The 27,966-nt window shown below is 42.1% G+C and overlaps 2 protein-coding genes across 2 annotated transcripts; one reads left to right on the forward strand and one right to left on the reverse strand.

Moving 5' to 3' along the window:
- Nucleotides 1-54: 54 nt before the first annotated feature.
- plcd1a (phospholipase C, delta 1a) lies at nt 55-12,157 on the reverse strand. Its single transcript, XM_018673806.2, is given in 16 exon segments — nt 55-944; nt 1,323-1,472; nt 1,563-1,623; nt 1,625-1,699; nt 2,519-2,697; nt 2,793-2,909; nt 3,020-3,176; nt 3,284-3,433; nt 4,380-4,532; nt 4,686-4,830; nt 5,150-5,351; nt 5,455-5,683; nt 5,769-5,898; nt 6,092-6,320; nt 9,672-9,830; nt 11,883-12,157. Coding segments are annotated over 16 exon segments (2,328 nt in total). The 5' UTR covers nt 11,983-12,157; the 3' UTR covers nt 55-852.
- Nucleotides 12,079-27,010, forward strand: dlec1 (DLEC1 cilia and flagella associated protein). Its single transcript, XM_018673804.2, is given in 40 exon segments — nt 12,079-12,208; nt 13,239-15,464; nt 15,561-15,701; nt 15,804-15,960; nt 16,099-16,212; nt 16,312-16,496; nt 16,862-17,085; nt 17,670-17,754; nt 17,870-17,957; nt 18,220-18,393; nt 18,497-18,633; nt 18,728-18,820; nt 19,024-19,114; nt 19,242-19,404; nt 19,756-19,804; nt 19,806-19,949; nt 20,103-20,179; nt 20,371-20,533; nt 20,631-20,727; nt 20,863-20,993; nt 21,151-21,303; nt 21,376-21,506; nt 21,680-21,830; nt 22,042-22,158; nt 22,310-22,431; nt 22,530-22,715; nt 22,805-22,872; nt 22,977-23,128; nt 23,207-23,322; nt 23,436-23,506; nt 24,189-24,409; nt 24,561-24,722; nt 24,823-24,945; nt 25,060-25,154; nt 25,315-25,402; nt 25,530-25,727; nt 25,839-26,000; nt 26,104-26,254; nt 26,580-26,697; nt 26,800-27,010. Coding segments are annotated over 39 exon segments (5,097 nt in total). The 5' UTR covers nt 12,079-12,208; nt 13,239-15,380; the 3' UTR covers nt 26,915-27,010.
- The last annotated feature ends 956 nt before the right edge of the window (nt 27,011-27,966 follow it).

A 27,966-nucleotide genomic window follows, 5' to 3' on the forward strand; every position in this document is an offset into this window, starting at 1 on the left:
CTTCTTTTTTTTTTACATCAGATGGTAAAAAATAAAAATAAAGTATGATTTAAAATATTAAGATTTGCTTGACATAAAATAGCTGATATAGTAAATTAAGGCGTAATATGTCTAGAGCAGATTCATATCTATAATACAGTAAATTTGCTCTTCATATCAACAGTCAACAAAAGGAAGTTTTTAGTCTTTTTGAAAGATATATTGATCATACTGACAGGAATAAATGATTAGACACCTGAACACAGACACACATGGCTCTTCCAATAGGCAAGAACACTTTTCTTTCCATACTATTCATACTGTTGCTTCAGACTCCAGTGGCCAACATCATTATGGCATTAAATTGATCTAAGAGATGGTCCTACTCAGAAGAGGCATAAAACACTAAAACAGCTGAGTGCTTGAAAAATACTGTTTCTATCAGTTATGGCCTGTATGATTCAGAAAAGTCTCAGAAAATCAGTAGAAAGTTAAAATACCTCCAATTATTCTGCTTCTCTGCAATATGGCAAAAATAGTATAATGACTCTTTAAATAATTTCCCACACTGCTCTTTCATTCACATTTTCATCTATTCTTGTTTCCTGCCATAAAGAGCTCTCAACCACTATTTTTAAAGCTAAAATACAATGACAGGAAAGTGTTACAGACAACTGTGAGTCAACGACTGTTGCTTGGAAAATGGGAAAATGTTCTTTCCACGAAGACGCTTTTAAAGTAGTTGATCTGAGTTATATCATTTAGCTTTAAAACTGGGCAAATTCCTTTATAGTTTCCCAAAAAACACCACCGACAACAACAACATAAAATGCTGTTCCCTGGCATGAAGCTTTTCCACATACTTCCACGACTCTACTGGGCGTCCAGGAGCATGAGATGTACAAACAGTCCAGCGGAACAAATGACGTCGCCTCTCTTGGTGAGCAGCGGGACGTGGCGATATCCTGGAAGAAAAAAGGAAGTGGGTTTTAGCCTTGTCAGCATAGAGACGAAACTGTCCACATTCAGAAGTGTTGAGCTATAGAAAGGAAAGAAATATGGGACACATACTTAACTTGAACTAAGACATCTGCTATTTAATGCACCTCGAAGATTAGAATGAAAGATGATGCAGTGAGTGCTGGTTATCCTGTCTTAACAACTACATAATTCTGTTTCTTCACTTTGCACTTGATCATCTGTTAAATAGTTAAACACCTTAATATTTCAGTCTGTTGTGACTGTATCCTCCTGCATGTGATGTGATAATTCACTGATCACCCTCTCTGCTCTAAGTTCATCTCAACACTTGAAGCTAAACTGTTTGATTTGGACTTCTTTACCGTTCTGCACACTGGTGAGTGGTAGGCAGTACTGTCCGATGAGATCGTTCTGGGATGTTGAGTCATAGTCTTCCACCACAAACTGTACCAGGGCCAGCTCTGGGACTTGGATGTTAAACTGGAATGTCTGATTCCACATGGGGTTGAACCCTGCAGGGATGGATTATTGTTCATTGTTCTGTGTGATGCTTGCTCTGAAGAAAACAGAAAATTCATATGTATGTGTGTTATGCTGCTCACCATTGTTGTTTATGTGGTGTGTCTCCTTGCTGGCGTTGTCTGCTGGGACACCGTAGATCTCCGACTCTAACCAGAGGGTCCACAATGGATTTTTGCTTGTCCTTGTTGATTTTTGGTAACTGCTGGGCTGAGATGACCTGTTGGCATCAGAAACACAAAAATATATTACAAATCATCATCAAATCATTTTACTGCACGTTCAGTCATTAGTAAATTAGTGTTTAAAATGAAATTTAAAAGGTACTCTACTAAAGAGTTTTTGACCAGTTGTAGCACTGTGGAGCAAAGACTTTTGTGTGTGTTGTGTGGCTCATTTTGTTTTTACTCCTCATACTACACATATACTCCTCTTAGATCTTTAGAGACCATTCAGATGGCGAGGCCTCGATTCAAAACGAGACAGGGTGAAGCTGCTTTCAGCCACCATGCTGCACACAGCTGAAACCAGCTTCCTGATGATCTCACATCTGCCCCAACTCCAGCCACTTTCAAATCTAACTTAAAACCTCTGCTGCTCTCATGTACCTACCCAATTTAATATTGCGCTGTAACTGCCCTATAACTGTACTTATGTTCATTTCATTTTGTTTATCTCATTTTATTCTGTCTTACTTATTTTGTTCTGTTTTTTATTTCTTGTAACAAAGTATTCCTACATTATAATATGAATACTTTTACTTAAGTCAGACATCTAAGATTCACACACATCTAAGACATCACACATTCCTGCAAACTGTTTCCCACTGCTCAACTGATTGACAGGTGGCGAATGTGCCAGGAAACTTTAGTATTGCGCCACCAAAAATCACCTTTGAAGATGTTTTATGAGCATTTAAAAAATGTTTTGTTAAGCCTCAGGGATACAAAGCGTGTTGGCAAGTGATCGTGAATATAGACTATAGAATTTTGTTTAAAAGAAAACTCCTCTCTCAGGTTTAACCACAAATCATTCTCACCATGACATGAAAGATCTTTCTCTTTAGCCAGGGCCCTCTGGTGAGTGTGTTGGGGTCAAACTGAGAGGACAAACTTCTCTGGAATTCAGGCTTCAGGATGTAGCCACAAAAACCATTTGGCAGAAACCGTCCCTGGTTCAGGTACATCTCTTTGGAGGGAGTCTGGAAGTTCAACGCCACTAAAAACCAAGTCAGATTGAGAAGGGATGATACCATTACTTAATATTAGTGACAGTGATGAGCTTGATTTGTGCATATAGTAACGCAAGTGCACCTATCTGGCAGCCAACGTTCCACATTGGCACAGGGTTGTAGTTAGAGGAGTCAGTTCTGGAGCCTGCTGGGTAGATCCTACTGAGTTTGTCCATGTTGTGATGCATGAAGGCAGTAGCTACGAGAACATATTAAAACACTGACACTTCAACACACTTCTCATAGTCTGAAATAGAAATCATAGTCAAGTCTGACATGTCAGTAAGGTCAGTTAGAAGCAGTGTTTACCTGAGGTCTCAGCCAGGTTGAAAGCTTTACTCTCCTTAAAGGACGACATCTCATAGAAGGCCTGGTTGTCTTTGGCATGTTCAAAGCCATTAAAATGGACGCTCTTACAGTAAATGACGATGTCTGACAGCTCTTTGGCAAGTTTGATCTTTGATTTCTGAAAGGACACAGGTCAGCAGCTCAGGTATGTTCTGCACTTTCAACACCAACATAATATCTGCACCAAATGTTTGTTTAATTTATGACTAATAAGCACTGACACACCTTTGATTTGGCTTTTTGTCCATTCTCCTTACAATCTGCAGCCTCATCCTCCTCAGACACAGTGTCTTCTTCTATGGTGTTGCTATTGGTGAAGACAGCATCCAGTTTGTTTAGTCGCTTTCCTTTGATGAGAAATTTGCCCTTCAGCTCCTGTACTCAGAATGTGAAAATGTGTCACTATGTATTGTTGTGCAATTTCTAAACACACATGATTATGACACTGTGTAGTACTACTGCAAGTCATTGTTAATTGCAGGGAGTCATAATTGCACTTTACAATGGCAAAAAGCATTAACAGTGGTGACTGCTACTCACACCCTCTCACAGCCAGTGACAGAAAGGAAAATGTTGTGCAATGCATGCATCATAATTTCCCTAGAGGCACCCCATGGGTGTTACATTTGAAACAGGAGTGCACACAAGGGCTGAAAGTTGATTTGAAATTCTAGCATTTCCCCTGCTCTGTTTGTGTCTCCTAGTACTGGGGGCAGTTTTCAAATCATCCTGCATCATCCTTGGTGTCAAAGTGAATGACTACAGTAAGGGTTAAAAGAGAAAGGGTAAGTACATCTATGTGCATTCCTTGCATGTTTGGTAGACAAACACTTAATACTTTTCACACACAAATGAAATTCCACCTCTTATCAAACAAGATATTCTCTCACACACTGCCAAGCCTCACAGTCAGATCTTATAACAATCTGTTAATCAACAACTGTCTCTCAAAGCCTTAAATGAGATAAGACAATAAAATGGATAACTCAAGATCTCATTTTAGTCTATGGACCTAAAGGGGAGGAGCAGAGTCTTGAGATGGATGCTGTTTTGATTATGTGGTAGCAGGTAAATTGGTGCTCACATAATGAGATAGGCTTTACTGTAATCTAATCAGCTTCCTTTCCCAGACAAATCTAATAGTCAAGTTAAAGTAAACAGGAAAGTGAAAAAAACTGGCACAGTGGTTCATTAACTTAAGAGGTGGAATTGTTAGGTGTGGTCTTACTTTGCTGTTTATTTGGGAAAGGGTATTTGCAGCAAGGCTATAAAAACGGTGAATACAATGTGTCTCAGTGAGTTCAGGTTTAAGACCACGCACCTCAGGTGAGGGGAAGTTGGTGGGCATGGTGTTGCCAAGAGGCTTTGTGACCAAAGCATCCCCCAGCATCGAGATCAGGTGATGGGCCATGAGCTTCTGTTGGTCCACAGAGCAGTGGTTCTCCAGGGACAGGATCACTGGGTAGTCAGACGTCTGGAAAACAAAGGAAACAATCATTCAGTGAAGGTGAAAAGCTTATAGCCTCTCCATAATTGTATGAATGAGAATAGCAGGAAATTAAATTCAGTCTTCAGCATTAGCAGCCTGACACACCCTGTCCCACAGGTAATGTGATATCACACATACTTTGAAGGCGAAGTCTTTGATGGCTTTGATGACGTCTCTGAAGAGCACTTTGGATGTCAGCGTGTAGCCATGATAGATAACAGGCTCTCCGTTAGCCCCGTCCCAACAGTCCAGCTCCACACAGCGACAGCTCTTCATGAGCACTCTGCAAGAAAAAAATAACCCTTCATGACCACCTACACACCACAGAGATCACTCCTGGCCTTGATGGTTCCAGGAACTGAGGAGCTTCACCTGAATTCCAAACAAAGGTAGCTTTGCTCTTGAGGTAGCGCCTAACGAAGACCCAGGAACTATTGGGGTCTTTCAGTCTGATACTAGTTGTCTTAGCACTGGACTTTCATGTAATATTATTTACCTTCCTACTCGATTATATTGCTGACTCGTTGACTTGCTGACTAGAGCTGAGAAGCTTTTCCATCCCTTTCAGTTAACATAGTTCATGGTATGTTGGTAGTAGTTACTTTATGTAGGCCTCTGTGCTGCTGGGCCCTTTGAGTTGGTCTTCCATCAGGTACGTGTTGTGCGAGGATGAGATGTAATAATGGTTGAGGGGCTGGCTCATGTCCTGGTACACATGTTTGTGGGCTGGGTTGAAGATGGATCCCTCCTCTTGGACCAGGAACATCAGGAAGCCATCTTTTGTCATGTGTTTCTTTTCCTTTGCTGGCAAACAGAGGACAGGTACACATGATGAATATGATACAATACATGGAACATGAACCACATATCAAAGGCACGGCTGACTGGATTTCTGAGTTAATCTTACCTGTTCCATCCATCTCATATTTCTCGATCAGCTTCAGAGCATCCTCAAAGGACGCCTGCTCCCTCTGTTCATTCAGCAGGAAGTTCAGCAGATCTCTGGTGCTCATCTGACCCTCAGTTTCAGCGTACTTCCCATAAATCACATCTATCTCCTCCCGATGTGTCAGTAGGTCATAGAAGTGCTTGATCTCTGAGCCTTCCAAGGATCCAGAATTGGATTTGTCACATCTCTGTGCAAAATGAGGCATTATGAGACAAATAGTAAATTTAATTTTAACTTTGTTGAACCACAAGAAATGAATTTCTGAGACTCACCTTGAAAATGTCTGCTGCGTAAGTGTCATCAACCTCGATGTTGATCTGTCGCAGGAAGTGCTTCAGCTCCTTCAGGGTCATCTTGTTGTCTTCGTTCTTGTCTGCTTTTCGCATGCAGTTGATGATCCAGCTGGCATTTAGATGTAAGGGTTTGGTTTATGCTCATTCTAGCAAAGTATGCAACTGAATATATTTGAAGTAATGAAGAACAAAACAACTAATTGGAACCGCAAAAGGTACTTAGCAGCATCTCCTCTCATGAGTTTAACAGATAAACCTTAAAAAAACAACACACACTCATTTAATTACATCATCAAGGATACTGCTCACTCTTCTGCTGGCGGCTGAGGTTGTGCAGATTGTTTATGATCTTGTTCAGGCCGCTGACCCACCGTTTGGCCTCCTCCCTGCTGGGTGCCATTAGGTCAAGATTTTTCTTGCGGGCCTTGAAGATGATGGAGAAGCACTGCTCTTCAACACTAGTGTCTGTGTGTTTATTAAGCCCCTCGGACTGACGGCCCATGCGCACTGAATCAATGTCATCGATGGAGACTGTTTGGAGAGAGGGGAGGAAAGGGATTGTTAGGAATTCTGGCCCTTGAGGCATCACCAAGGGTTGGTTTGGTAATAGCTGTAGTTAGCAGATGTAAGCCCTCAAAGCACTTGAGTGCACTCAAAGAGAAGCCTCAACAAGTCTGCACAATATTCAAATTCTTTAATTTCGAGTTAAATGATGTTTGACATGCAAACACGCTTAGCGTTGGGAATCAAGTCTCTTAGTCAGTGGTGAAAATTCTCAGTGAGAAACAATCATTAGCAGTGCATTTTCATTTAGAACAGTACAAGACATTCAACGTCCTTTTTGTATCAGGGCTTTTTCTCTTTTTCTCTGCCTATTCTGTCATCAGCAGAACCACAAGTAGTTTTGAGTGTAATATCTGGGCACAGCCATGAAGTAGCTGGCATTTACAGTTGGAACCTTGAAGCACAACTTGACAATCCCTCCTTAGACAAGACAGTATCTTGTGGCAGCAGATGTTTTGTCCCGATGGGCACAACAGCACCAGGCGCCAGAAACTGTTTTCACATCTTATCAACAGGAGGCTTTTGTTTCTGTGCGGTGGCTCACTTCTGTGGCCTTCACTCACAAGGAGCATGACGACAACAGATAAAGACATATAACTCTGTGGCCTTCAAACACACTGTGTGTTTTGAGGGTGTCTCTTTGTATGATTCCAACAGACTTCTTTCCCACTAAATATACAACACGCAGGCAGCTACCAAACATGTTACATAAGACTAGGTTGATCCAGAATCTTGTTTACCAAAAAGTGAACTGAGCAATTTCGCCTAAACAGTTTTAAGGTTAAAGAGCCCCCTGAGACTGTCTAAGAGATGGTCTCTGCAACATTTCCTTGTTGTGCAGAACACTTGGATTCTTTGGCAACCCAAACACATTCCACTGAGATTTGATTACTGCTCTTTACAACAGTTTGATGCAATCTGACCTCCCTTGATCTCCTCACCACACACACTGGCACACATGGGTAACACGTGCATGTATAAAACACTATCATCGACATTTCTAGGGCTAAAAATATTTTGTTTTATCAGACGGGCCCGCGCAAAGACAACAAAAACTGGAGGACTCTGCACACACAGCCTGTTTTTACCCATACATTGGGGGCCAGCTCTTTTGTTGAGCAGCTTAATGTACGGAAGAGTGTGCATGACCATGCATGATGTAATCACGCTAAATGGCAACAACTGCCCCTCTAACAAAACACCAGAGACTACAGGCTTAGCTAAGAGGCCATATGTTGCAGCTGGGTTACAATCACAGTGTTTATACCCTTTACATCCTATGGTTAGAAAGTCTGGTTGAAGAGCAACCATTGTTCTTGTGAGAGTCAGAGACTATCTAGGGGTAGAGTGAATCTAAAGGTCAGACTACTTGAAGAGAAAAACACAACAGTGAGGGGGCGGTGTGGTAAAACACACCCAAGGCTGGAGGATGTACACTCAGCTGACTGCTGGACGAACAAAATACCTTGAGAGCGCTCACCAGAAGGAGAGTGTTTGTTTAATCCCTGCATGCACATTATCCCCAGCAAAACACACCACTGTAGGGGTAGTTTAGGGTCGTGAATTTGGACCCGTTTCAGAGAATCCCATCTGGAGAGACCGACCACAGTGTCCAAGACATGTCAACCGTGTCACGCAGGCATTGCTTGAATACCAGTTGAAATTTCAGACAAAGAGATTATTGTGCCTGCCCAACAAAGTTCATGCTGCTGTTTCTGAAACTCTTTTCTCCAAAGGGAAGAAGATAAAAAGTCAGCAGTGAAGAGGGTGTTTCCCACTGTAGCGGAGGGTCAGTTAGTCATGTCAGAGTGAGTGTACAAACTTTCAAACCTTCAGGTTAATATACAGCTTGGGGTTGATTGTGGGAAATCGTCAAAATAACCACCTACTTATGCTATCTGTTAGACTAGTTTGAATACCAGCCTGCAAGTACTGTTCAGTCAAACTCTGATCTGATAAGCCTGCTAATGTTATTATTGTTGGATTAGATTTTCATTTAGCAATCTTGACCTTCTGCTCTGTGACAAACTGCAGTAATATGAGGGCTGTGTCTCATGAGTTATACGTGCTATCTTTACAGTGGATTACAAAGCCTTTTGTCATCTACCTCATATGACCCTGACAGTGTATATGCACATGTATGCATGTCTAAATGCTGTTTAACAATGCAAAATATTGGTTATCTATTCTTACATTCAGGTTCATATTCTACAGACTAAGGTAGTGAATAAAGTGGTGTTTTTGGAATGGATAATAGAAGTCAGACATCATATTGGCTTACAGGGCTTTACATATAATCAACATGTGACATGTCTATTCTTAGACCCTGAATGACCTGAATGATGAAAAATTCCATTTAAAAAGTCAATGAAAAACAGGAAATGGGAAAAAAGCTCAAAAAGAGCAACAGTGGAGGGTTCCTTCTTGCAGACATGCAATAGCTGCCTTGCCATGTATGTAATACAGAACTACAATGTGGAAAAAACAGGCTAACAATATGTCATGCAACTATGATAAAAGGCTAAACTTACTACATAACTCTGTGTTTTGCTTTGTTTGACATGTTCTGCCTCCATAAAGCAGAGCAGCTGATGAAGCTCAGACAAGAAGTGCTTAGAAACGATACGTGCTGTCCACCCACATTCTCCTACCTTATGCCAAAACACTTAAGAGCTGATTGGTGATTGTGGCTTGCTAAGGCCCAGAGGAAAGCAATAAAACACATGGCTTACTTCCGTAAACAGGGAAATGCCTGTGAACCGAAAGCCCATCTATAAGCAAGTGTGGTCATGTTGTCATGTCAAAAAAACAGCTTGGCAGATGACTGTTCACTGCTGACTGTATCTGTAGTGTCTGTAGAAGACACACTGCTCTGTCTTCAAGTGTTTGTTCAAGGCTCAGGCTCAGGGCAGAGGTTATCAAGCCCGGGAGCAGCAGTTGTCGCTGGGACAGGAGAGCGACCAGAGGCACAGGGGCGTATATGACATTCACACCCTGACAATGGATCAGTGGACCAGAAATCACAGGAAAATAATCTCTCTCTCTCTCTCATGGAAAAACATACAGTCAGGATTCACACCAGTATTTTCCAGACTGTCTTTGGCCACACCACATTATCTGTGTGAGTTGTTTCCATTCCACCAACACCTCTCTAATATTCTCCTCTACTAGTGGGATTTGAGGGGTGTGTCATGCTGTAAGGAGCTATTGTTAAGATCAGGAGAGAGGTGGACAGAATAATATAAAAAGGATGTGGAGATGAAAAAGACACTAAGGTGAGCTAACGGCACATCTAATCCAGCAGAGGACGACACTCACAGGTCTGATTTTTCTTGAAAATTTTGCGGGACTCATGCCACATGGTCTTGCAGTCTTCTTGCAGTTTGAAGAAGCGGTTCTTCTTCCAGGAGGTCGAGCGAATCTTGATCAGCTCCCCGCCATTCAGCAGGAACTGGAGATCTGCATCTCCCTCCAAACCTGAACGAGCGGGGACAAAAAAGGAGAGTCACACAAATGTTTTAATAAATTTAGATGACGAGGAAAATTCTGATGTTGGTATTTTGAGGAAAAGTAGGCCAATATTTAATATTTTTCTTATTATCAACCAAAAGCAACACTTAATTTCTCATATTTATGAATATGTAATATGAATATTTGTGTTTACTGTTGTCAAATTGACTATTAAATATACATCAGTGAGTAACGACCTTGCATCGGCTGGCATGTTCCTTCATCACCATCCTACTGCCAGAAATACTCACTGACACAGCAAGTAGATGGCTGTAAGTGGTGTATGCTAAAAACTAGCAGCTGTTTTAGGAGTTTATTTAGCCATTTTAAAGAATGAAGGTGTGAGCTGTTTTTGAAGATCTTCAGTAAAAACCAGTGGGCCACAGACAGAGAAGAGGTCCAACAAGAACCAATGTGCCACTGCCTTATCATTCAGGTGAAGCAATTTGCTGGTTAAGGCTTTCTGGGAAAAGGGTGTGACATCTTGAGAGAATGATTCATAATTCATGTTCGCCACTGCATAAAGACACTATAAGTTCAAAGGACAATGTTTAGTTTGTTTGTTTTCCATCTGTTGGGTAATGCTAGTGTGTTTGTCAGTGTACGTGGGTGGAAGTGAACTTTTCACACACTGCTTTTTGCATCACACAAACTCAAATGTAACACAGAAATCTAAGATGTCCTCTGAGCAAGCAAAGGGCAACTGGGGATACACTCATTTGGGACTGCGTCAGGGTCGTGGGCAGAGCCGCAACATTACAGACATTTTTTTTCCTAAGGCGCACCACAAACTCACAGAGGCTGTTTATGAGGCTCTTTTGCAGAAATGGGAGGAGGAGGAGGAGGAGGAAGAGGGGGGGGGTTGGGCAAAGCAGCTCTAGAGCTTCTTCACAGCCTCTGCTCAGTCAGGCTTACTGTTGGGAGCTTAAACTCTCTTTTTTTGTAGCAGCTACTACTTGTTTGTAATCTCCTTTTTCACGTAGCCTACTTTTCTGTGCAGAGGAGGTTCATGTTGAAAAGCAGAACATTTCATAACGCGTCCCAAATCTTAAACCCGAGTCAGACTCTACATTTGAAGGGAGTTTATGAGAATCAGATGACTTTTCCTCAACTTTTTTTTTTTTTTTTTTGCAGAGTAATTGGTTTCAGGTGCAAGACTGGATAACAAATCTTTAAGAAACAGTACACTGCATACACCCTCAGAGACAAGCTAGGGCAAGAAGGTAGCAAGGTAAAATGTCAGGTGTTGCCTTGGAGGTAAAAGTTAATGATGGGGAGGGAGAGCCCGTTTTTAGATACAACATGATCCTCTGCTTTTTGTTTTAGAGGAAACTTTTCACAGGGACATATTTATAAATGCTAAATAAAAGTGCAGCAGGTTGTTACTATTTAATGAGTGGAAGATTTAATTCCCCTCACATATTCTGCAGTAACAGCCACTTTCATTGAGCTTTATGAGAGTTTGAGTGCTGTTGCTAAGCTGTCCTCTTTTTCAAGATGACTAATAAATCAGGAAACTGCTGGTACTGTGGGTTAATGAAACAGAATGAGAGAAAAGAGACAGAACGAGAAGACACACTACAGAGGATTTCCCCTTCTACACATTCAGCTTCTGTAACGTTAGAACGCCTTCCTGTGTTTGTCCCTTCAATGGAAAGACCGTAAAGGGTATGGCGTGACATTTTTAACAGCCCCTCGAGCCACAGCCTCCTCGTGAGTTATCATGGCAGAATAAAGAATGCATCGCTCCAGGCAACAAGGAAGCCTTAAGCCCTTTACAGCACACATAACATCCCAGCAACACAGTGTGAGGTCACATATGATCACTGATTTATATGTCGTCGAGATTTAGATCTTATGATTATTATGATCTGACGTTAGGTCAAACATTAGGTGTGTATGCGTTGAGCGCGCGCACGCTTCTGTTGGCAAAACAATCAGCGCGCGCGCGTCCCTCTGCTCCGCACATACACTGCTGTCACATTTGCACCTCTCAGGGGAGAGGAGGGGGGTCCTTACCTAGGCGTTTTCCGTTTTCCTGTGCAACTTTTTTCACCTGTTCCTGGAAAGCCTGCTCCTGCGAGTTTGTCCTCTTCGGACGTTTATGTAAACAAGACATTACAACTTTTTTTCCCTATTATTATTTACAGTAGCCTAAAAAAAAAAAATATCCAGCCCGTGTTTAATCTCTGCTCGGTGTAGAAGAGCAGCAAGCACCACGTAGTCCCCCCTTTTCATGGGGCGGGTCTAAACTCATCTATGTCTCTGCTATAGTCGCTATTCCCTGCACTGAACAGCTGTGTTCACTCCTGGGAGGACTTTTAACTCCATGCGGAAAAAGTCAGGTAATTTAGTTCCACCTTCTCGAAATGTTATTGGTGTTAACACATGTAAATGCCACTGGGTTGGGACATCTCTGATTGGCTCCAGTGATCCATGTTTTAGACTGTGTCGATACTTCATGTAGTAAAGAGTCTCACTCCAAGAGTGATTTTCCAGTTGTTTTTAATGAAAATAAAGTAACATAACCAGCTGCATTATGACTTTAAATATATTTGGCATTTTGTTGTTCTGCACCAAAGCAGCTTTTAGTTAACAAACATTTCATTTTCCGTATGGATTCGCCTGCATTTGTTTTCTCACTGCATTAAAATCAGTAGTATTCGTCCTTTCATGTTACTAAATCCTCACACAACTAAGGAGCTGTGAAATGGCGCCACCCTATGATAAGAAATACAAAACATGCATCTGTGTTTGAACTGGTCTGTGCTTAAAACTTGACTTTAATTGGATGTAAACAAAATGAAAATGATTCAGTGTCTTTAAAGATAGATCATAAAAAATGACTTCAACTTATTTGTTAAAGTTTGCAGAAGTCACTGACAGCACAGGTCCTCTGGCTATTAATAGAAATTACAATGAAAATAAGCATTTTTTCTTCTGCTGTATGAAACCTGATATTGTCCTGGCAACTGATACAAAAAGCAGCACAGGGAACTTAAAATTGGGAAGTATTTCTCTGACGCTCATCCGACACTGAAACCACAATAACATGCAAACAAAATCTGTTGTAGTTGAAAGCACAGATTTCTATCAGATTTTTTGTATGAGAAGTCATTAACACAGGCCGTGATATAAATTCTGTGAATTAAAGTTATGCCATGAAGATAAAAGCAGACTAAATTTGATTCACATACATAAAACTGAGTCCTCACTCCAGGACATAGATGGCTAACTTTACAGCAGGAGAGCAGTAGTTAGGCAGTAACTCTGTAAGTCACACACTTACCGTGTTTCCCAGCCATGCCATTTGCCTCCATTCTGATTTCAGTCAAATCACCATGCACAATGACAAAGTCCTCTTCTCTTCCACAGTGCTCTCAGTTATGCGACAGGAACTATCACCACCATAAAGCTGGTCTGTTTGTCCTGTGTAGGGACCAAAAGATAAATCCAACCTGTGTCCCCTTCTGAGCCGACCCACACAGTGAGCTGTTAGTGCCAGCCCATCAGACTCTTATGCGTCCTCAGCCCACACCCACTGCAACACCGGTCTGACAAGTACACCACTGTGTTTTCTCCCATGACTTTCATTCAGCGCCATGCCAGGGCAAACTACACCTTTGGATGGAATTCCAACAACATGGATCCAAAAATAAACACTTGCACAAGGACTAAACACTGATAAGACTGTGTTGTACTGAACCTTTTCTACCAATATGCACATTAACCTGATACTGTTATGTAATTCCGATGTAGCATTCAGGCACCAAGTCCGTGATTTGATTTATTCAGGGTGGGGCCCCAGTCCGGTACAGACCTGCCATTTATTGTGTGACGTGTGCTCTTGCTTCCTCCGTCTACCCTTTTCACCACACAGTTAATACTGTGAATAACATCACTCCACATCACACCATGTCTGCTTGTCGTCATTTCTGTAATACTTGAGGTATTACCTACTGACATCATTCCTTAATAGACATTTCAGTGCTGCGTTTGTGTGTGTTTTGACATCAGAAATATGAGCTAAAGAGACAAATCAAAGCTGCAGGTTTGTTATCATGCATGCCTCTCCCATCTCTTGTGAACACAAAGAGATGGGATAGGCATGCATGAAAAAAGTGGCCTGCACTTTTCTTCTTTTTTTCAGTATCACTAAATTGGCAGGATACTTTGTAATAGTAGTAAGTAAATAGTGTTTGTGCACCGGTCACACAAGCTCCTGTTCATTGTTAGGGTGTCGTATCCGAGGGCTTAGACAGATCCCTCTTTGTGCCTCTTTATTATCAGTGTCTGCCAGCCTGTTCTGTCCTATGAACTCTCATGCTGGGGCAAGTCTTGTGAAAAAACTGCTCTGTCTGGAGAAGCACGAGGAGCTGCAAAGTGAGCTCAACAATTGGCTCTTTGAGAATCCCACTTGCTGATCAGCACAGAAAAGGATTTTGTTTTGGGTGAATTTGTGGATCTTGACCTCCTAAACACAAATTGTTGACTCTGATATTTCATCAGCACTGTTTTTTTTTCTCCGGTAACTGCCCTAAATCCAAAGACAAATGCTTTGCCTGGGTTTTGAAAACACTTTGCATGACACAATTGGCTGAAGCCAGCTCTGCTTACACAAGCCTTCTCAGTACCTGTTTGTACTTCTGCATTGTGTAAGACCCATCAGCTGTTCTTTATAGGCAGCTATAATCACACAGGTAAGCGGAACAATGCCACACCTAGCAAAGTATGCAGGTGTGATTGATTTAATAAACATGCTGAATCTGGTGTCCTCAGGTAGTCAGGTGACATTCAGTGTATCAGGTGAGTGTGAATGTGAATAATTCAGTGATGTGAAATCATTGTTCTTTAATTAATAACTTAAAGGAGCATGTTCCATCAATTCCACTCTTGGCAGTTGTTCTCTATAGATAATATTCTCTCCTCTAATTTAAATGCAGTTTTATTAAAGAGATATGTTAGGCATGATTCTTTGAAAATATATAAAGACAGTGCCAACTTTTTCCCTCTACAGAACTCTTTAAGGTATTTGATTGATTTGGTTTTGATTAAGACACTAAGGTAACTGTGCAGAAAACGACACATACCAGAAATTATACAAATTTAGGCAACAAATAAATAACTAAATAAAAAACGAAATAAATAAAAATAATGAAGATTTGTAATGAGAAAAGTTTACTCTTTTTAATGTTCTTTAATGTCCTTCTTGCCCGTGGAAGAAACCCATGGCAGTCGCTATGGCAACCACACATACACAAACATGGCTGACATTCAGCAGGCAGGTGAAGCCTTCGGTTGCAACATGCTGTGACTAGGCGCTAGGGACTTTAGTTACAACCACAACTTTGGTTATATGTATAATCTTTTGCGTCTTCCTAACGCGCTACATGTCTCGGCTTGACGTTCACTTTACGTGGTCCTAAACTAAGTTCTTTTTCAAGATTGCCCTGCTAATGCTAAGTTAGCTGTTTAGCTAATTAAACGTTTAGCTCCATTGCAGCTTCTGTATCGACCATGCTGGAAGAACCGGAGACGAGACAGAAGTCGCTGTTTGACCCGTCTGTTAACAGTCACAGACCCGCCTCAGGAAAATCACAGGTAGGATGCACAATAACCTTTTCACTCCTAACTCCTCAGTAAACATCATGCAAGTGACTACTATCATGAAGCTGCATCATCTTGATTGAATTTTAGGACATCTCTCACGTATTAGCGAGTACTTTCAAGGACCTTTACACAAAGGACATCATTGGAAAAGACACTTTGTCCAACCTCATCAAGTCAAGGAGTGGACGAAGCAGCTACCATGACAAATATGTTGAAGAGCTTCAACAGGTGACCTAACAATGCAAAACTTTAGTGCTTCACTATTCTGAATCAACAGTGGACTAATTCAGTAATTTTGTATCATTCTAATTGTTTTCTTTAATCACATAGGCTCATTCTGAATACAGCCGACGTATAAAAGAAGCAGACATGCTGGAGAGTCATATAATCCAGGCCAGAACTCGGGCTGCAACCACAGAAAGCCAGGCCTATGAAAGAATGAAAGAGGAGATAGGAGATGTTTACGATCACCAGGGTCTCCTCACAGGTTAGATGGGAAGTTTTTTATGAATTGAAATAATATACTGCTGCACAACTTCCTTGTTTTATATTATTTATGATGATGAACTGTAACTGTGTGCTTGGATGCAGGATGTTCTAATGTTCTTCATTTGATTTATTTCAGTCAAATCAGCCTTTTCCTGGTGTGTAGACAAAGATCTTCTTGAAATGTACAACCTGATTTCCCCTCAGGACTACTTAACCTCACAAAAACCACGAGTTGGACCACCCGTGGCAGGTACCTGATCCTTTTTGGGACTCATCTTAAATTATTAATCACTGGCGTGTTTTCACTGGCTGTTCCACTTGGCATTTCACTTATCCTTTTTCTTGTCAGTAAAACCGAATCCTGCCAAACCCACCATCGCCTACGCCATGCATGTGTCCAGGGAGCCTCAGGACGATGGTTATACGCTGATTCCCAGTCCAGAAAAGACTGCATTAGAAATGAATGAGTCAGACCTCAGCCTGACTTTTGAGTCCAGCTCAGATACCCCAAAGAGGAAGAAAAATCCCAGGGAGGTGAGGAGTAAGAAGCCTTTATCTTTTTGATTAGACAGCGCATTCAAGAGTGATGCCTCAGGCACTACTAATTTATGGATTTATACAATGTTTTTTTCTAAATACAATAAAAAATGCAAATGAAGACAATGAAAAGAGTAAATAAACCACAGAAAAAAGACTAAAACAATAAAGGAGGGATGGGACATAAAAAGAACATTATTATTATTATTATTCCTCTGAGTTTTGAGAACTGACGTAAAAGATAATTCTGATCTGGCAAGCCTGAGTTCCTCTGGGAAGGAGGGAGCTGTAATTACATCAGTGCACTATAAATATGGAACAAAAACCATTAAATTCTGTCCTTAACATTCCACGTTTTTCAGAAGCCAAATCAAACCAAACCCAGACCAAAGTGGAAGGGGGAGGCGAGTGTGAAGGATAAGGCAGAGGCGTGGGAGAAACTTCAAAAGCTGAGAGATCGACACAGATTCCTACGCAATCCTCACTTCCTCCCTCCAAATGCGCAGCCTGGTGGCATGTCCCTCATCCACCCCAGGGGCAAAGTGGTGAAGACAGAACATGAGAGGAAAGGGGTGGAGGAGCAGAGGTACCTGGAATGTGCTGACTATAATATACAGTAAATGCTCATTATTTTGTCACAGGGTAACAAATATGAAAAGGCAGGGCTCTGACATGTATGGGTCATGGGTGACACAGTACAATACAATTCCTTTCTCAATATTAACTGCAAACATGAGTGCCCTTTATCAGCCGTAAACAACTGTACACCTGTTTGTGCTGCTTGTGGATACAAGCAGTTAGCCACAAGTAACTGTGGGACATGGTTATGAACTCTTCTTTCATTTATACTTAAAATGCACACACTGTACATGAGTGTGAGTATTATGGGCTCAGCAGTAGGACTCAGTTGTTATGAAGGTTGGCTGCAGGGCCTTGGTTCGATGCAGCCTTGAATAAAAACTGCTTCGGTCATATTAATGCAGCTCCAGCTTTCATCTTAACATGTGGCAGGTGAGCACAGTGAAACTAAAAATGTCTGCTTTGCAGTTTTGAAGACCTTTATGCTGGCAGCTCGACACCGAGCTCACCACTTCCTGTGAGACTGTGTCTGTTGAGAACACACACAGAATACTCAGGTGTTGTTGTGTTTGTGCTCTCTCTATTTGAAAGCTCCACTGATGATCCTGTCCCAGTCTTCCTAGCCAAACCTTCGGTGGTGGTTTTTACTGACTACAGTGTGGGACATGTTTATGAGGTATGTTTTGGAATTCAGAACACCCAAAACTGCTGTTCAGCATATTTTATAATGAGACGGTGCACGGTAACATGCCCTGTCCTGTCCTGTCCTGTCCTGTCCTGTCCTATCTTAGACAACACTGGAGCTGAAAAACTTGACTTCTTCGAGCCGTCATGTCCGGGTCATCCCTCCTACCACTTCTTACTTCTCCATTGGCCTGGGTGAGCCTCCTTGTTCCAGATCTAATGAGGAAATCATGAAGTGTGTCAAGTGTCAGTGATTGAATCAAAAAGGAATGCCAGAGAGTTCTGACAAATAAGGCCATACATCTCTGGAATGCAGTCAGTGGTTTTTGGCATCCTTGTGTTGCTGTTGTAATTCTGTATGTGAATTTTTGAATTCTGTTTGAACTGCACACAAGTGAAATAGCGTTTACACGTGTTTACTGTAAGAAAAGAGCAATATTCAGCTATGTTTTTGCAGGGAGATTCCCTGGTGAGGGTGGTGTTGTTGCCCCTGGGATGAGCTGTAAGTACACAGTGCGGTTTGCTCCAGACTCCCTGGCAGACTATGAGGACTTCATAGTGGTGCAGAGCCAGGCTGAGCACCTGCTCGTGGTGCCCATTGCAGCCAGACGACCCCCTCCAATACTCACCTGTGAGTCCCATTACAATCTACCAGCCTTGCCTTGTTGTTTACTCATCAGTGTACTTAATTTGGTCATACATTGTTCATATACTTCTGCCTACTGATAATGTAGTACCAAGAGTTCTGGACTGTGGTTACTGTCTGATCGGAGGAGTGAAGTTTGTTGAGTTTCTGTGCCAAAATGTTGGCCTCAGCTCTGGGACTTTCTGCATCATCCCCAAGAACCAGTGGCCAGCCTCGAACCTCAGGGTAAAACTCTGACACATAATAACAGTATCAGTAACCTTTATTGTGAAGAAGGACCTTCATGTGCTTGACAGGTCCTCTTGTTTTCTTTATGCAGCCTGCGGCCAGAACATACTTTTGTGAGCAGCCACCCTTTGCAATCAGCCCGTCTCTCTTTGTGCTGCAGCCAGGAGAGGCCACTGTGGTGGAGGTGAGTAAGTTATGGAGGCAGCAATACTTCATAAGCATATGTTATTTGAGAAGATTGTATATACTTACAATACAGAGGAACCAGTCAAAATAATTGAAAGCTTACTTCCCAGTTTTTGAGGCACAAGTTTCACTTGTGTGCAGCTCCGTGTGTGTTTCAGATTTGGGCTATATTATGCGTGTGTATTGTATTTGGGTTTGCAGGTGGTTTTCTTTCCCACGACTGCTGAGAAGAGCTGCCAGGTTTTCACTGTTGTCTGTGACAACTGCCAGGTGAAAGACATCTCCATTGAAGGTGAATCTTCTCAGTGATCAGTAGAGCTTTGCTTCCAAATAAGTGATGATTTAAAGTTCCTCTAGTGTAAAGTTAAATATACTTTGATGTTTATGCCCTAGCTCTATGATATATGTGTGTTTTCCAGGTGAGGGCCAGCTGATTGCTCTTGAGCTTGTGTCTGTATCTGGGGAGAAGGAGCCCCCTGTAATCGGGGAAGTGCATGACCTCACTGCAGAGCACTTTGTCCGTTTCAGCCCATGTAACCCTCAGTCTGTGCAACAGAAAAAACTCATCATTAGGAACAATGTGTAAGCTTGACGCCGTTATATATAATCAATATGAAGCGTGAAATAGCAAAATTAGTATTATGTTTCTTTAATTGCTTGATTCTAATGTAACTTCACAACAAATAAACACATAATCCATGCTCTTTTTGGCTACAGGATAACATAGCTTGTAGGGAGACCACTCTTAAATTGGAGCACTGGGATTTCAGTCCCAGTGTTGGCAGTATTTACATAGTTGAAGTGTCCTTGAGTTAGAATCTAAATCCTGATTAATTTTTGCTGACTCTGAGCGGAAAAAGAGTTGTCTTCAGAGACCATTAAACATCACATTTCATGTCTCTTCTTTCTCTCTCTCTCTCCCTGGGGATGTAGCCACTTGGAGCTGCCGTTCCACTGGCAGATATTGAAGCCCAACCTGCTGCCCTCTGCTTCCAGGGGAAACCCCTGTACCTTCCCATATCCAGTTCCACCTAGCTACAGATGATGCTTTCCATGTTAGCCCCCTTACAGGCATTCTGGCCCCCTGCCAGGACCAAGAGTTCCTGTTTACCTTCTCTCCTAAAGAGGTAAAAAGGATATACAAACCATGACAGCAAACAAGAATCGGGGTTTATTATATCACTAGTAATCCTTGAACAATACTGTATTTCTTACATTAAGAATGTCCCGTTTAAATGTTAGATTTCATATACTATTCAAAATGTTTGTATTTTCTTCAGTTGAAGGACTACCACAGTGTCTGTCACTTAGTCCTGAGGGATGTCCCACAGCTGCCATCAGAGCCCAGTGAAAACGGGTAAAGTTCTTTATATGAACAGTGCTAAAGGTCTGTGTAATCTAAATATTGATATGTAAAAATAACAACACAAGGTCATCACATACAAAGAGCTCTCACCTAAACCTTGTGTGTTCTAAACAGAAGCTCCTTAACATAGTTGTCAAGTCTCAAAGTGTTAGATTGTGTCTGTGTGTGTGTGTGAAATCTAGTGCCCTTCAGCCTGTGCGCACTGGCTCCAAGGTGCACGATGTCATCGTCATGGAGATAGAAGTCAAGGGGTCAACAGAGCCATACCAAGTCCTGCTGGAGCCCTACGCTGTTGTGATCCCTGGAGAGATTTTTATTTGCACAACCATCCACAGGCAGTTCAAGGTTATTTAAGTTACTGTCAGATGTTCAATTTCCATCAAATCATTCTTTGCCAGTATTACAGTTATAGATGGTGTTCTCTGTATATTATGTATTTCAGATGTGGAACCACAGCAAGACTTTCATCTTTTTTCACTGGGAGAGGATGAACAGCAGCAGCCACATAATAGAAGTAGAGCCATCTACTGGCAGAATAGGTGTGTTACACAATACAGTATAATCTGAAAATTAATCATCTTTCAATTCATTTGAATTTGTACATTCTGAATTGTAAATATCATTTTATATTCCTCAGTTTATTGTTTTATTGAGTGATTTGTCTTTGTGTCCAGAGGAGAACGAGTGCTTTGATTTTGATCTAATTGTGACTGGAGGGAAACCGGAGAGGGTTGTGACCAGTCTGCTTTGCCACATAGAGCACCACCATGAACCCATCGCCTTGGCTGTGGAAGTCTCCTTCAAGGTAAGAATAGACTTTAAACACCATCACAAAATAAGTGACTCTAGTCATGGCTAAAATCTTCAAATTTCACAATAATAGTTTCTTATTGCAACACTCTTTGAGCATAGTTTATCTGTGAGCTGTGTCCTCTTTATGCCCATCACTTGATTTTGGACAGGGTCCCATAGTGACCCTCAGTGTGCCCAGTGTGGACTTTGGGCTCATGAGGCTCGGGGAGCAGACGCAGACCACCCTGCTGCTCACCAACACCACCCAGCTGGAGGCTTCCTGGACAATTGAGGACAATCAACAGGACCACCAAGACGCACAGGTACAGTGGACTAACATGACAACCTATATACAATTTGTGCCTTTTTACTTAGTAATCTTTATTGATGCTCAGGTATTAGTGGAGCCATGCAGAGGTGTGCTGCCCCCCTTGACCTCTTGCAGTGTGGACGTGTTCTTCAGGCCTCGTTTCTGCCAGCAATTAGAAACAGAGCTGGAGCTGACGGTGGAGAATGGAATAGGATGGTAAGGATGCACAGTTACATCAAACTACATGGGTCTTCTCTTTAACATTTATTATAAGGAGATCTAGATTTTTCCTCAGCGCAGGGGGACCAGCCTTATCACAGAGCATTAATGATGTTGGTCAGGGGCAGTGTCCCGCTGATAACAAGCATCACCACCTGTGTTACTTGCAGTCACCTGTCAGTGCGAGCAGATGTGCAGTCTCCTCAGGTGTGTCTGATGAACTGTGAGCTGTTCTTCTCTGAACTCTACATCGGAATTCCTGCCAAGAGCGCTGTCACTCTTTTCAACCAGACCCTGCTGCCTTCACACTTCAGATGGATGGTATGCTGCTCTACTATTATCATTTTATCACCACTTAATATATCAGGAGTGAATGTTGCAGTTCATAATCTGTATAGTATATAAGGTTGTTTGGGTACATATTGTCTGTGGGAAAATAGCTCTTCTCTCCATTGATAAAATTGACTGCAGTCAGGATGTCTTTTAACACAGTTATAACTTGGTAATTTCAGTTTGACATTTTATCCACCAGTCTGAGCTGCAGGGTAAACAGGCTTCACTGTGCACAGCCAGTTTTGACCCATCCTCTGGTACTCTGGAACCTAATGCCAGCATGGAGATCACAGTTGATTTTACCTCTCACACAGATGTAAGTACCAGTCTAAAGCATGAGTTGTTAGCTCACCTGAAACTCACAAGGTTTAACACAAAAGAGACTTAACAGATGAGAGTGAAGCATCAATTCCTATTCTATTTCTTGATTTTTGATTCTTCATCCGACTGTTTTTCTTTCTGTCCAGCTGGAGCTGACTGAGGTGGCTGCTCTCTGTGAGGTCCAGGGGATGAACTCTCCTCTTGTTCTTGGCATCCTGGCTTCCAAAACCAAGAAACTCAGTGTGTCTTACTCGCTGCCAAGTGTCTGGTAGTTACTTTGGCCTGAAACCTAGAAGCTGGTGTTTAGTCAGTTGCACAGACCGATACAGTACCACTGTAAATATGATCACTGTTCTTTGCTTTTAGCTCAACGCCAGATGACGAGAGCCCCTCAGAGCTGCTCCTCGACTTTGGAGGCAATGTCGTTTTGAAGAGAGCCGTTACAAAGCAGTTTCTGATAACCAATCAAAGTGCTGTCCCTGCCCCTTTCACCATAGAGGCAGAGTATTTCCACTGCCATGCTGCAAAGCCAAATACCCAGTCCAAGAAAAGGTGAGGCAGCAGCTCACTGACATAAATAATGCATCAAAGAGTGACTTTGCTGTGCTGTAGATGTGACACAGGCTGCATCTCAATCGCAGGTTCACATATGTTAAGAAGCCTCTTCACTCTGTTCAAGCTAAGAAAGTAGAAGAGAAAGCACATGAGGGTATGCTTTCAGTTTTTAGTATTATTATTTTCATTACTTTTAGAATGAAGTAATATTGACCAACACTGCCAGCTGTGATTGTGTACTTCTTTGTCTATTAAAAGAGTTTGTGAGCAGCCTGCTGGCTCATGGGAAAGGCGCAGCTTTCTATGTCCTGCCAAACACAGGGACGCTGGGACCATTTGAGACCCAGACTGTGGACGTGACAGCCTACACTGACATGTGGGGGGAATACAGAGATCGTCTCATATGCAAAGTATGATGTAGTTTTCACATATGTATTCTCCTCATGTTGTTGTAGGACTGATTAATAACATTAATTTTCCTCCTGCAGGTGGGCGACCTTGAGCCCACACTCATTCCCATGCAAATGACAGTCAAAGGATGTCCACTGTACTTCCAGATGACAGGCCCACGACCAGATGACCAGAACCAGGGGCCAATCATACAGTCTGTACCACTATCAATTTCTCCAATTAAATTGAGCATTATTAATGTATATTTGACAGTGACTTAAGACCATCTTAGCAGTGTCAAATATCTTTTGTTTTTTAAATCATTAGGTTTGGCACTCATGTATCTGGAGGTGACACAGTGTCTCGTTCTCTTCGCATCAACAATCCCACCATGTTTGGTAAGTTTAATCAAACATCCCAGCCAGGGGTAAAAACTGTTGTCCCCTCACATTTCCTATCATAGCAGTAACTGCAACAATAGGAACAGCACTAACAAATTTTCCAGAAAAACTAATTTATTCTGTAGCTGGTTTGACTCCTGATTTAATAGAAAAGAGTTTGATATTTTTTGTTTTTGGAGATATGTGTTGTGATTTTTGACATAAATTTTCAAGAAATAGTTATTCCTTATTTGCTTTTAACAAGAGTTAGACAAATAGACCAATACCACTTTGATATTTATCCACTATTTATCCACTATTTTAAGTATTGCTATCTCCATAGCCCCCTGCTAGCCTCAACTGCTGTTTACTTACCTAAAACCAGCTGGCCCGTCTCGTCACTTTATGATAACAACTCACTTTAGCATCCAAACTGCCCTGAGGAAGTAGCATTGCTCAGAGGATGTACTCTAACCTCTTGTATTGTAAATGCAACAATGGCTGAAGGTTTTGATAGGTGACCATCACCATCACAAGCTCCTGGCAAGAAACATATTGATTGGCAGAAAAACACTTAAAAATAGCCCATTTAAATATGAAGCCTGTTAGCTTAGTATTAAGACTGGAAGCACTGGATTTTGTTACCTTGGCTCTTGGGGGTTATTAATGTCATCTAATCTAATTCTTTATTTGCTGCTAGACATTCGCATGGACTGGGAGACATATAACGTGGACCAGGATGACCGTAAACTGGTGGATATGGTGGTGGCATATGGAGACGCCTTCCCAGTCAAAGATACTGATGGCAATGAGGTGATGAGTGGAGCAATAAGGCTTTCTGATGGGAGCATTCAAACAGCCTGGGAAAGGGCTCGCACTCCAGGCTCTGAAGGAACAAGCACCTCCCCCCACAGCAAGACTGTGAGCACATCTAACACCACAGCACAAATACACAAACATAAACTTTAATGATTTTTATGATGTGGCCTCTGGGAAATTCTTATGGCTACAATGCCAGTAACTGGACCCACATAGTCAGTTATATTATTTGTCTCTCTCCTATTGATGTCAGGACATGGAGGAGGAAGAATACATAACTGAGGATCACAGTGACGAAAAGGAAACCTGTCTTTCCTTTCCCTTTCCTGCAAAGAAAAAACTCTTCTCCGTCCACATCCGACCTCATGTGGGCAATCTCTCAGATTATCCCTACTGCATTACACCTCAGCAAATAGTATGTTGATAAGATTATTGCTGCATACAGTTATTTTACCACTAAACACTGCTGTTTTTAAACAATAATGATGTATTTTCTCCCTGGGGTGTATTTCAAGGTGATTCCAGCAAAGAGCAGCAGCACAGTCCATGTATCTTTCACTCCTTTGACTCTCTCCAGTTCAGCTTGTGAGGCCAGATGTGTGGGTTTAGCTCTGGGTTTCATGAGTCTAGACTCCAAGGTAACACAATCAATACATTAAGTAGCATCTTTCAATCTAAAAATCTGGAAAAAGCAAACAGTAGAGAACTCTAATGCATCCTAAATTCCCATATTGTGTTGTGTGTGTTTACAGATGGCTGCCTTTGTCCTGGGTAAAGTTGGAAGAGCTCAGGGTTTGGATTTGGAGCCTGTCAGGGTGGATCTACTAGCAGCCGTTAAGCCTGCAGTGTGAGCAATTACAATCCTTCTATTTATGTCCCCGAAACCCCTGATGCATCCAACTCAATTTATGCTTCCTAAATTAAAAATCAGCTGAGGTTAGACAAAAGCAGCTCAGAGGTGGTCTGATTAAGTTGCATATCTTCCTCCTGGCTCCCTGTCGCTGCAGGCTGTTAGTGCAGATGGAGGAGGACGATGGGGTGCTGGAGTTTCATGCATCGGTTGGTGATTTACTGAGGGCAGAATCGGAGAAGGAGGTCAGTCCGGGAAATGTACAACACTAATCAACAGTGCTCTGATATACTGGTGCACCTGTGAGGTATTAGTCCCAAAGGTGTGCAGTATTTCTTACCAGTCCTGCTCAGTTGTTGATTTGTTCCACAGCCGGTAGTGCGGGAATTTGATGTCACACAGACCCTTCAGCTGAAAAACACCTTGGAGATGCCCCTACACTTCAGGCTGGTGACTCAGCATCCATTTATAGTGCTCAGGCCCCAGCCTCGAGCCCAGACCAGCACTTCCAGCAACCCACCTACTGGTGACAGTCAGTCTCTGGTGCTGCAACAACAAAACAGCATGCAGGTGGGATGGGGAGAGGGGGAATTAACACAGACACTCATGGCCTGGATAAAATGTACACACAGTAGCACAGAGGTGTTCTGTTAGCTTGTTACTCTTGTCTATTAATGCCAGGTGAAAGTGGCCTTCCACTGCTCTCTGCCCCTTCTGGACCACGGGGACCAGACAGATGAGGAGGTTCCTCCTGGGGTGACCCTAATCCACAGCACAAGTGGGCAGAGGAAGCTGAGGTTCCAGCAAAACCTCCTGATTCACTACAGCAACAACAGCCTGCAGGTCAGCGACTGTAGTGAATTCCAACTGCAAAAGTTACCACATAAAGTGAGAAAAGAGGAAATGAAATAGTAACGCATAATCATGTCCTCTCTGCTTTGATCAGATAGTGCCTCTCTGTGCCTATCTGGATCTATCTACCCTGCGTCTGTCCACCCACAGCGTCAACTTTGGGTTCTGCTATGTGGGACAGATGGAGACAGTAGAAGTAAACCTCTACAGTCATGGAGCCCACACATACTGGAAATCAGTCATAGGTATTCCCTGAGCTATTTTCTGTATTGTATTTACATTCACTTTAAGCTCTTATGCATTGTTTTTACCAGTTATTCCAAATATGTAGGTTTTCCTTATAATAACCAGTTTGGGGCTTTCCCAAAGTCAGTTAAATATAATGTTAGAGTTTAACATCAAACGATTGCCCTCTGTTATTATGCAGTAATAATTATGCTGCCATTGAGAAGAAAAATGTTTATGATGTGGCACCAAAAATTCTGAACTCATATTCCTCTGTTTCCATGACTTGTTAACCTTTGTGACATATGCCTGTGAGTCTCCTTGAATGTGTGTGTCTGTGTGTAGAGTCAGATGAAGGGGAGCCCCATGTGTTCAGGATCACACCAGACTTTGGGCTTCTGAAGTCCAAGGAGCTCCACGTCACCAGCTGCAGCCAGTGTCTACAGATCAGCTTCACTCCCAGGTAACAAACAACAAGACCTCTACTACAGCACAGTGTCTGACAGGGATTATAGTAGAATACTAGAAAGGTTAAAATAAATCTACCTTTTGTTATCTGTTGTAGTGAGGACAGAGAGTTCAGAGCCACAGTGGTGATCTGGTCTCCTCTGGTGAAGACCCCCCTCACTCTGCAGCTCCAAGGAGCAGGATCTTTTGATGAAATGTACAGGTCCAGCTAGATGTTGCTGTAACAACATAGTCACCACCTAACCTAACTTACATCAACCTATTTATAGACCTTTTTGTAAGAATGTAAATAAATACAAAGAAAAACCTGTCAAGTCTCCATCATTTGATTAACAGTACTAAAGTTCTTCTAAAGGTGAGTTAGGTGTAAATTATGAACTTGGTACTGGTCTAACTATTAAAATGTTAGCCATAAATCCTTTATTAGTGATGTGTCAGATCACTCTTTGTTAATCTTGATTTCTACTCATCTCCTATGAAGTCATCTCCAGCTCCTGTTCCAGTCTCAGTGCACATTGACATCATATGATGTGCCCTAGAGACAATTTTTAGAACAGTTTGTGCTTGTTGAGCAGTTATCACCTGACAGGAAGTGGAGAGAATGACCCAGAGCTGTGGCTTCTCTGTTGGGACTCCACACTGGGGATTCCAGTTTTGCACAGTTTTCACAGTACGCTGAATAGGAAATCCATCATTTATTAGTTTGATGGAGCTCACCTGACTGCCAAAGGCTTTATTGATTTCCAACAAGCTGCAATTCACCCTGAGGGAGGAATGGATTTTTCTTGAATCCCCTTTTAGCAAAGATCAAAAAAGACAGCCAGAAGGATAAACACAGGTATGCGAACATGTGCAACACACACACACGTCTTAGCAGCTTGTTCCAGCACTGCACTGATGGCAAAGGCTGGTTCAATAGCCATAACATCAGGGAGGGGGAATTCCAAACATCGCACCGGCCCTCAAGGCTGAGGCTCGACAAAATAAAAGCCTCAGCTGCTGACCTGCAATGAACCAGCACCTCTCACCTGTCAGAGTTCACCATGACAGAATCTATGTGTGAGATTCATTCAGCTGTCAGTTCTAGCATTACCAGTATGGAGAAACATACTGTAGTTCCATGTAGGGATACCTGAAGTCACACAAATGCCATTAGTGTCAAGGAGTTGTATTAGTTTTAGGGAATTTTACTCATTAAAATCAGCTAAATTTACTGTTTTTCCCTTGTAAATATACAAATTAATGGTTTAATTAGGGTTTATTT

The sequence above is a fragment of the Lates calcarifer genome, linkage group LG24 (assembly GCF_001640805.2).
Source record: "Lates calcarifer isolate ASB-BC8 linkage group LG24, TLL_Latcal_v3, whole genome shotgun sequence".
NCBI lineage: Eukaryota > Metazoa > Chordata > Actinopteri > Centropomidae > Lates > Lates calcarifer.